General features: G+C 34.5%; 1 protein-coding gene across 1 annotated transcript in view; it reads left to right on the top strand.

Annotated features, from left to right (window-relative positions):
* The window catches only part of LOC106879803 (lachesin), an 11,561-nt gene extending 2,935 nt beyond the window's left edge, over positions 1-8,626 (top strand). The window contains exons 2-7 of the mRNA XM_014929511.2: positions 1,168-1,274; positions 2,926-3,175; positions 3,742-3,902; positions 4,633-4,834; positions 5,899-6,126; positions 6,891-8,626. Of these exons, the coding sequence (XP_014784997.1) occupies positions 1,168-1,274; positions 2,926-3,175; positions 3,742-3,902; positions 4,633-4,834; positions 5,899-6,126; positions 6,891-7,024 (1,082 nt within the window). The 3' untranslated portion in view covers positions 7,025-8,626. The remainder of the gene's footprint in view (positions 1-1,167; positions 1,275-2,925; positions 3,176-3,741; positions 3,903-4,632; positions 4,835-5,898; positions 6,127-6,890) is intronic.
* Positions 8,627-11,246: the final 2,620 nt, after the last annotated feature.

The following is an 11,246-nucleotide window of genomic DNA, read 5'->3' on the forward strand; positions in this document are numbered from 1 at the left end:
GGGGAAAATGCCTTTTTTTATTTTTTATTTTTGCTTTGGAGAGGAAAGACTTCAACTGGTTATGGATTCCTCAAAGGAACAACTATTTAATAATACTGAAAACCTAAAGCTGCCTCAGAGAAACAGCAGTGTTACTTGTCCAATAAATAATTTCCCCCTCCGCAACATTTTAAGGCCTTTAAGTTTTGTTAGTTCTTGCACAAATGCCCAATTCAGAACTTGCATTTCAGAACCTCTGTTTTTAGGCCAGAGCTACTCAGTAATGTTTTCAAAATGGCCACATGTTTTTTTGTTCTGTCCAAGGCCAGTATAATAACTCTTTCATGTGCACAAAAAGTTTAGATTGAGTGTTCTTAAATAATTATTTATAATATTTTCATTTTAATTGATGCTCATTTGTATATATTTATTTTCTAGCTTCCCATTTTAAATCTAAATATAGATTTGCTCCAAACATTGTGGAAACTTATGAAAACTTCGCACAGTTGAAACAAACTTAGAAATTAAAGTATATTGTTGGTACACTTGCAGTATAAACGTTTAATTTATAACAAGTTCTTGAAGTGGACACATTTTCCCCTCCGCAACAGTATACTGTCCTACAAGGTGCCATACCACTCAGAAAACCTGAAAGAATGGGATTCCTTCTGTTATCTTTTTGACAATGATAAAATATTGTAATTCAACATTCAATTAGTTTTTGTATATTGTTTCAAGATTCAGAGGATTTTAAGTGAAATGAAAGTTTCAGAAAAAGGAAATTTTCTGTTCCCCTCTGCAACAGCACATGTTTTGTTTTCTACAGCATCAGAAGATTGTCACAGAGTGGCACAGGTGACTTTGTAAAAACTAGAAGCTTCACTGCCCAAACAGACTCAAATGTCAAAATGTTAAATTATTATGAGAAAAGCATTTCTGATTTTCCCCTCTGCAACATGTGGAATACTGTGGAACATACCTTTAGCATTCATAATTAATGGTGTGAAATATGTTGTATATGCATATATCATTTGATATATTTCTTTCCTCTTTTCAAAATTGACATGCCAATAACCTTTGCTTCATATTTGCTTTAAGCAAATTCATAACTTTTATGATGATTTCATTTGACTGCCTTCATTATCAAAAGTTTAACTTAATGCCATTGCTTTTCTTTCCTCTCTGCAGTTTATGGTCAAGAACCTAGCATTGTTGATGATATACTTCCAGACATAAAGAGAATTGGGGAGACTGGTATGCTAAATTGTACTGTGGCACGGTTAGGAAAAAATGCGGTAAGAGAATTTTGTAACCTTGACTCCATTTATGATGTTTTACTTCAGTCATGGAGAAACCTGTAGCTTTTTGAATGACATACATAGCAAGGAAATTTTCTGGAATTTTTTTAGTAGTGCCCCTCCATCAACAAGGGGGGGGGGGGGCAAGCTAGAGGTAGTAGATAGCTTCTGATATCTAGGTGAACAGGTTAGCAGTGGAGGTGGGTGTTCCAAAAGCATAGCTAGGCAAAGTTTAGAGAGCCCCTACTCCTGCTGGCAATAAAGGGCCTCTCATCAGCATACAGGAGCTCTCAGAGACACCCAGTTTTGAATTCCTCTTTTAAGTCCTGGAGAACTAAGATGGTAAACCATGTCTGATACTGGCATACATGTTTTAGTCTTTATATTTGGCTTAATATTCCTTCTATTTCCAATGATACGTAAAATTATTTTAAATCAAATTTGTTTTGTTATGTTCTTTTCTCAAGCTGTTAGTATCATCTGTTTGTGTGTAATACTTTGTCTGTCTTTTTAGTTAATAATCTTCATTGTTTTTATTCAGTTTTTTCTTTCTATTCCTTCTCCTCATTATCATAATGATGTTAGCATCTCTATAAGATATATAATATCTGTGTGTGTGAAAAATGCAAGCCATATGTACAGGGATGCTGTTAGTAAGGTGAGGATTGGTAATGAGTATAGTGAAGAATTCTGAGTAGAAGTGAGGGTTCAGCAAGGATCAGTCCTCAGCTCTCTCTTATTCATCATAATCCTCCAGGCAATAACAGAGGAATTCAAGACAGGCTGCCCCTGGGAGCTCCTCTATGCTGATGACCTTGCTCTAATAGCTGAATCACTACCAGAACTAGGGGAGAAGTTTCAGGTATGGAAGCAAGGTCTAGAATTGAAGAGCTTTAGAGTCAATCTAGCAAAAACCCAAGTCATAGTAAGTAGGAAGGCAGACAAATCACAAATCCCCTCAGGTAGATGGCCCTACTCAGTCTGTAGAAAAGGTGTAAGTAGAAGCTCCATAAGATGCATCCAGTGTGAGCTTTGGACACACAAAAGGTGCAACAACATCAAAGGAACGTTAACAGGAAACTAATTTTTGTATGTGGAAGATGTACAAGCATAATAAATGCTGAACATGTGCAGAAAATAGACTCCATCAACAAGGGGGGGCAAGCTAGAGGTAGTAGATAGCTTCTGATATCTAGGTGAACAGGTTAGCAGTGGAGGTGGGTGTTCCAAAAGCATAGCTAGGCAAAGTTCAGAGAGCCCCTACTCCTGCTGGCAATAAAGGGCCTCATCAGCATACAGGAGCTCCCAGGGACACCCAGTCTTGAATTCCTCTTTTAAGTCCTGGAGAACTAAGATAAACATAAACAGGAGAGGGCTGAGAACTGAGCCTTGGTGAACTCATACCTGTACACAGAATTCATTGCTATACTTATTGCCAACCTTCATCTTACTGGCAGTATCCCTATACATGGCTTATGTGCATGTGTGGATATGAATAAATATATATATATATAGACATATAAATATAGATAGACAGAGAGAGAGGTTCTTGCATCTGTGTATGAACAGCAAAGAAAATCTGAAGCAAATGTGAGTTTGTTGTGGTTATTCATCAATTTATAACATCAGTTTTGCTTTGTCTTCATAGGTTACCTGGTCTTTTAGCAACACAAACCAACTACTGAGTCGAGGTGAAGTTATCAATGTTGAGAACAAAGAAATCGAAGGCCTTAAACGGTTTGAGATTAAGAAACACGGAACCACTGACCGAATTACTTTCACATTAATAGTTCGCTTTCTGCAAGAGGATGATGCTGGACGTTACATCTGTACCATTGAAACTATTGGAAGCTCAGCTGAAAAGTATCCACAAAAATATGGATACATCACTGTCCTTTGTAAATAGATTTTTCTTTTTTATTACACAAGATCTTTCAAAGTTAAGGATACTGGTAGACTCAACTCTCCTACTTGTCTTTCAAACTAGCCCACTGTGTCCTGAATATCTCAGATCTTTATCTTCAATCTTTTACTTGCTTAAAATAATGATCTTGAAGCAGTTTTTTTTCTATCATATATACTCCATCCATCTTTTGAATATTCTTATTTAGACTATCAGATCTGCAGTGTTAGGGACCTGAAGATATAAATGCAGGCTTTCTTTAATCCAGTCCCTGCTGCATTAACTCGAAACATGTCTCCTCTACGGGAGTCTTTCTCCATGTGTATTGATTGTGTCTAATTCCACCTCTAAAGCACAGTATTTAATTAGAACTTACCACATTATCCAAATTTTTGTTTTATCTCTTACTTTACCTCCCCTTTATGAAACCCTCTTCAAAAATAATTCTTTGATGTTTTTACACAGTGTTAGCAAAAGTAAATTGTCTCTTCTAGCTCTAGATTTTTTTTTTTTTTGCACACTTACATTTGTTCTTTTTTTTTTTTTTTTTTTTACCTCTAGCACCACCTAAAATAAGTCTTTCAATGACAACAACCAGAGTTGAGTTGAAGCTCGGTGGTAGCAAAATATTAATGTGCAATTCTTCAGGAATTCCTTCTCCAAATATTACTTGGGTCAGAACAAATGGTGAACTGCTACCCAATTTAAAATACAGTAATAAAGTAAGTCAACGTCTTTTTACCACCCATTATTATGTTCATGGTTACTTGTCAATATTAACTGGATTGAAACTTTATAAAGAAACTGCTAATCAATATAACTCTTAATGGTTAAGTATCTAAATGTCTAATAGTTTTAAGAGTGCATTTACATTTTTAAAATTCTTACTCTTTGTTTTGGTCAGTTTGATCTCCGACTGTTATCAAGTTTATTACCATACATACACATGCATTCATGTATCACACATCCATCCACCCATCCGAAGCAAGGGGAAGTGGTTGCTTCAAAACAGCTTCTTTCTCTTGATTACGTTGTAGAGGTTGGACATGTATTTGGGAATGATCTTAGAGTAGTAGTTCTTTCTGGCCAGAGCTTGCATAGAGGGCACATGGATATGAGTAATAAAGTGCTTATCGTACACTTAATTAAGAAACAAATGTTCCTTTAACTCGGTGTAATTAACTGAATTGTAATAGAATTGTTAATGATGTCACAGTATGATAGCAGAATGTTGAACTGTGGACTATATTAATAGCAGACTAAGTTATGTTTGTTGCTTGATAGCTCAGAACATTATCACCTCACTTGGAAACAAGTGATGGGTTGCCATCAGGAAGGGTATCCAACCTTAGAAAACTCTGCCCCTAATGTAGTTTTCTCTGATCCATGCAAACATGGAAAAGTAGACATTGTAAAACAGAAATTGTAAATGTTTTTTCTTTTCTTTCAAAGAATCCAGTCTTGATGTTGACTAACGTTCGAAGTGAAGATCAAGGTGTTTATCGTTGTGTGGCTGATAATACAGTCCGACCTCCAGACCATTTAGATGTTAGAGTCTATATCATTTCACCCCCTATGGTCAGTTATGTTCAAGACACTGTTGGTCAAGCTCAGAATGGAAAATATTCAGCAATATTGGAGTGTAAAGTGTCATGTAAGTTCTAATTTGCCTTTATTAACATTTTTTTCAAATCTTTTTTTCTTTTTTCTTTACATGACAGAAAAAGAATGGCTTCAGCTTTGACCTTTCTCACAACGTTTGAGAGCATTAGGAAGAAGTTATCCCTAGAATGGAGACTTAGCATACTAGAAATAATTCACTTTAAGTCTGTTTAGAGCTACACTGTACATCTCATTATAGTGTCTGTTCATATTTAAAGTTTCAGCCTATTTATAAAAAGACTACTTACTATTAGCATATTTAATGCATATAGTATCAAGAATTAAAAAGAAACAGATATATGGAAAGGAAAAAAAAAAAGCAAACAATATTAATTCATGACTCATATTCCAATTTATGCAGCTAATACAACTTCAAACGTCTTTGCTTTATTCAGACTTCATCAGTAAAAGTCTGTCTTCACTCTATTGCTGATGTAATGACAAAAGAATCCCTAAAGATATGTACAATATCGTAGCTTTATTGGCTATGCTTTGCTAATTAAGTCAAAATAGGACTAAAATATGTCCATAGTTGTCTGCCATATTTGCTAGAAAAATGAAACATAGTATTAGTTATTAACTTATATTGTTTGTTCCTCCCAGCATATTTCTATTTAACTTTTTTAATATATCATTTATTAAATACGTTAACACTTAGCTGTTATTTTTCATGCAGAAAGCATTTATGAATTATTCTTTTTCTAAATACTTCAAAGCTAGTGTGTGGTGTTGATATAGAAAAGTTTTGGGCTTCATATGCTATGGACATGTTAATCAAGCTGTCATCACATAATATGAGTTATGGAGAGAGTATCATGAGCAAAAGTTTAACAAACGTGCTCACTAGAGTGAGCTTTCTGATGCCTCAACACTTCTATATCTGTATTGAGTGAATGAGTTTCTGAGACCTCAGTACTATTGTATCTGTTGCTAGAACAAGTTTTCTGAGGTATCAACTCCAACACATGGTACTTTTAAAGTGTAAAAACTATAGTTCTCTCTACCATGTGAAAATTAATAAATGCATCCAATTACTCTCTATTCTTCAATTTTCAGCTTATCCAGATGCTGTGTTGAGTTGGTACAAAAAGACCTCTCGGGGAAGGGATAAAATAACTGATAATGACAAGTATGAAATTCAGAAGCTACAAAGCAGCAACCTAAGGCTTGGAGAGACTTGGTACAAACTGAAAGTGAAGAATGTCCAAGCCAATGACTATGGAACATATTACTGTGTTGGCGCAAACACTGAGGGAAAACAAGAAACTCAAATTATATTATTTGGTAAGCAACAAAAGTTTTTTTGCTGTTTTGCCTGCACCTATGTTTACCATTCTTTGTAGAAGTATTCTGAAATTTTAGTTTAAGCTTGAAGATAGATTAATCTGTTATCTGAGTACTTGCTTAGAATATCAGTCTGAATATTCTGGTATGTATGATGAGGGACTAAGATTCCTGGTAATTTGCTGTACTTGAGAAGACATGTGAAGTTAAGTAAAACTGTGGCTGTCCATACATATGGGTATGTCCTCTACATCTCTCTCTCAGCTGAGAGGTCATTCCCTTGTGGGCTTGCAGGTACTAGTGTCATGTACAAGTGCTTGTACTGGTGCCATGTAAAAGCACTTGCACTGGTGCCATGTAAAAAGCACCTAGTACACTCTGTGAAGTGAAGTGATTGGTGTTGGGAATGGCATTCAGCCATAGAAATCGTATCAAAATAGGCAAATGGAAGCTGGGAAACTCTCCAGTTGGCCAGCTCCTGTCAAACCGTCCGACCCATGCCAGCATGGAAAGCAGACATTAAATGATATTGTGTTATTTTTAATACCGATTTCAAATTTCGGCACAAGGCCAGCAATTTCAAGGGAACAGGGTAAGTCAGCTATATAGACCCCAGTGTTTAAAGACAGATCAAATGCCGCTAAGCATTTTTGCCAAGCATGCCAACGATTCTGCCAGCTTGCTCTGCTTTTGTGTTATTTTTAATATTAAAGACTGAATTTTACTTGTCCATACTGAAATGTTGTTGTTATTGTTTGTTTCAGAAACTGCAGAGTGTCAAGGCCCAAACTGCCCGTCTCCTACTGGAAGTGGATCAACTTTAAAAGTTTACAAAAGCATCCTGTTCATTCTTGGTGTGTGTTACATACTTATTTCAGATATCGCTTTTGTATTATAAACTGCAGTATCATGAATTCAGTATTTACAAACTCTAACTAGAGGAGGACCATCATTTAGCATGGCAATCCACAAATTTTTTTTTCTATATGTACATACATCAGTAGTATTGCATAAAATTGCCTGTAGGATTTGGTAACGTCCTTCAATATTCTGATTTTAAAATCTTGTCATTACATTGAACATGCCAAGGCTGTTGTAACTTTATACTTTAGAACATGCCAGAGTATATAGTACTATATACTCCCATGCAAGCAAAATAGTAAATTGGAAACACAGAGAAGTATATGAAGGGTCAGTGGAAAAATTTTCCTTTAACTGTATTTAATGCAAGAAACAGCTTCGCTTCTTTCTCCAACATTTTACACATTTCAACCTATGCAAGTTAATGTATGAAAAACAAAATAGGAATTTTGGAAGAAGTATCTATAAAACTAGTTTATAAGCATTAAATGGCTATGGGTGGGGGCACCTGAGTAAAATAGTAATGAAAGATATCCATAGATAAAAAATGGTTGAGAACCACAGCTCTAGATGATTGGTCCAATGTGGCCATAATCAAATAACTGAAATTTGCAAAATTCTCTGTATTTTTGCTTGCATTGTACAACCTTATTTTCTTTAATAATTCCTGTAACAAGGAACAGAATGTTTTTCTTAATGATATCCTTTGTTTTAAATGTATATATTTACTATTTTTGTATAAAATTCCCCAAATTTATTATGTATTTTTGAAGATGGATAGTGTAGTTAATATATTTTTATGAATTATTTTTCACTTCTTAAATGATATTTTCATTGTCAGACTTAAGAATATTTGAATTGTAATTTTGATGCCATAAAAAGTTGTTCAATGCTTTTCTTAAAAACCATTTTCACCTGCCATCCATGACTATGCCAACTATCAAGGGTCATTTTAAAGACTGATATATTCAGATCCTTATGAAATCCTATTTCCCTTAAAAACTTAACCATTTCATTACTATACTTCTAATCAAAATGCACTCATATATTTCAATTAGATTCTAAAATGATCATGAATTTAGACTAGGTTTATAAAACTATAACTTTTTTGTCTGAAAATTACAGGTGAGTGCAGGTAAAATCTGAGATATAAAGTTATTTAAAATTTGTTTAAACGTCACTGTATTAAATAATATTATCTAATATTATATTATACTAAATGGTTGCTGGTTTCAAATTAATCAAACAGTAGGACTAGTACAAGATGTCAAGTTTGGTATACAACTTGGTTTACATGTAAAGTGCTGTCTCTTAATTTAATTTCTGACAAATGTTACTATGAAATAAAAACTACTGATAGTATGATTTCCCTTAAAAGATACTAAATCTAGGAAGCAGTTTTGTAAGAGTTGTTTGCCATTCAATTTTAAGCGGTAATGTAGCACCTAAACAACCACAAGGCAGAAATTTCGAACCTGAATAGGATGATGGGTTTTCTGAAAACTTTGTTTTTGAGATGCATTATACATAATCTATTATATATATCAATTACTTTTTATATACCATTATTTTTTCTACCTTAACATCAACTGTTATAATTCATACATTTTTTAATAAAATATTTGTAATATTTTCAAAATGTTCTGTTGTCATTTTACGTAAAGCATGACAGCTGATTGGAAAATTTTTAAGGTTTTTAATCTTAGAGCAATTTAAACCAGCTATTATCCATTCTCAGTTGAAAAGTAGTAATCATGATGATACTAGGACAACATTTTGTACCATATGCAAAGACATGTGATGTCTTGCAGGCTTTTGTTGTATATAGTAATGAAATACATGCCAACTTAAAGCATGTTATTCTGTTGAAATATACAGATTTCTATGTGGGATCTGTTTTTATCAAGGTATTAAATTGTAACTTGATAAAAACAGATCCCACATAGTATAGATTTTTTTTTCCTGCAATCTGACTTGTACACAGTGCAGTAATGTATAGCTGTTTGGCTACTCAAATGCATTACTATACACTTTGGGAGGTAAACCTGGAATTTAGCCACTCTCTTCACAGCAACCTTAAGAAATATGCTGGTGAATGTGACCAAGGAATTATTGTCAGCATTGGTTTGCATTGTACAAACTACATTTCTAAAATCATCAAAAAGGTTGAAGGTATCTCATTATCTAGCTGTAAGACTTTCAGCTGCAGACTGGTAAACCATTCAAAGCTATATATATATGTGTGTGTGTGTGTGTGACTATGGTACATGCATACTTAAAATTTGCATATCCAATTTGGAACATCCATCCAGAATATCATTCTGTCAGGAGCTGTCCAGAGATATGTAACTGAATATCTTTTGTTAGTTACCATATTTTGAATATTTGCTTATCTGAGCATTGACACACTAAGGGTGCAGCATCTTGCATCTGACTTAATAGAAGCCCACAAAATTATCTACCATCTTCCCAAAACTTTGATCACCTTTTTGAAATCAATACCTGTACTACCTGTGGACAAGCTTACAAAATATAAAAAATAGTATAACATCCATGACTTTCTGGAAAAAGTTTTTACACACAAAATTGTCAATATACATCCCACGTTGGTTGTTAGCTGTCAGGACATTACATCCTTTAAAAATTACATACTCCCCTAAATTCATCAACACTTTCTGATGTACCAATGCACTGTTTTCTTTTTATGATTCTTTTACTATTCATTTTTCTGTCTTTTATGGTTTATTCTGTTTCTGTGTATTGTGCACGTACTTCTCGTTTAACATGACTAATGGCTGCATTTTGCAGTGCATCTGAACATTGCATATAAGCGCTCATTATTATTACAATGATTAGTCATTCCCAATACCTTTTCTTTGAGTGAAGTTAAAGAAAAGGAAAAAGCAAGAGACTGCAACAAAGACAATATCAAGTTTAGTGAATGTATTATGGCTGAAAAACAAAACAAAGAAGAAAAAAAACTGAATCGAAGGGAGAATAACGGGAGGTAGTATTTATTGCTAACTCTGAATTTGCTTCAGGCAGACGGAGTAACAACTGCCGTTGCTTGTGGGAGATAACAGTGTAAGGGGAAATATCTGACTCTTTACACTGCGTTTATTCATTCTATTGGAAAGAACAAGACGGTCAGCTGGATTGTTTTTTTTTGGTATTGTCCTAGAATAATGAGTTTGGTACTCCTGTTATGTTTTGTTCTACATGTAATGTAAGTAATTCTGTGTTGTTAACATTGTTGCTTTGTGCCTATGTCTGTGCTTGCGTGTATATGTGAGAAATTCTTATGAACACTCCTATAAATATGATGCTTCATGCTTGCTTTCATGAGATATTCCCATAAATAAAGGTAATTCAGTATCTTTATGACCTCTCAGAATCTAGCTAGCACTTGGATGCTTTACTCTGTACAATACAATGGAATAGAATAGAAAACTATCCTCGTTCCACCCATGCTAGCATGGAACATGGACGTTAAATGATGATGATCCTATAGTTATGGAAATGCAGTTGCAATGACAGTCAGAGTACCACTTGTAAGAAAAGTGTATGTAAAAACCAAAGAAACCCACAACTCCCATTTGTCCCAGTTGCTGTCATGATGCCATATCTATGTAAAATACATAACACTTGGCTTAATGGCAGAGTTGGATCAATCAATGGTGAACAGGCATGATGAGATGGAGAGGTTCTATCAGCTTGTAGATGTCGACAATAGACACAAGAGTAAGCATTTGATACTTGAAGTGCCATCAGGACTTAGGTTCTTTGCAGTACAGTTCTGACCCCAAACGATTGCATTACAAACGGATTGTAGAAAAGGGAGCGGGGAAACAATAATGATGATGATATGAGAGAAACATTCAATATAGTTGAAGATAATTGTTTAGTTTAGACTAAGAGGTCACTAGGCTGATAGAGACAATAGCAATGATATATTGCTGAGTGACACAATCTCTAAAAGCAAGGTATGGTGACAAATCAGATAGGGTAGATAGATCTCTGAGGTGTAAATATGCTAAATGGTGTTGTTTACTGCCCTCTTCCAGTGGCTGGTATTCGAACTGTGTTAGCAATTTCATCACAGAAATGAAAGCAACTAGCTTATCTGTAGTGACATTTCTGTAAATTACAAACTCAACCATAGGAAGTTGTTTTACACAGGAAAGCTGTATGAACTCATACAGGAAGGCATCTAATTCAGAGATCTGAAGAGATAAAAGAGAGAAACAAAAAAAAAAAAA

This window comes from Octopus bimaculoides, chromosome 20 (genome assembly GCF_001194135.2).
Source record: "Octopus bimaculoides isolate UCB-OBI-ISO-001 chromosome 20, ASM119413v2, whole genome shotgun sequence".
Classification (NCBI taxonomy): domain Eukaryota; kingdom Metazoa; phylum Mollusca; class Cephalopoda; order Octopoda; family Octopodidae; genus Octopus; species Octopus bimaculoides.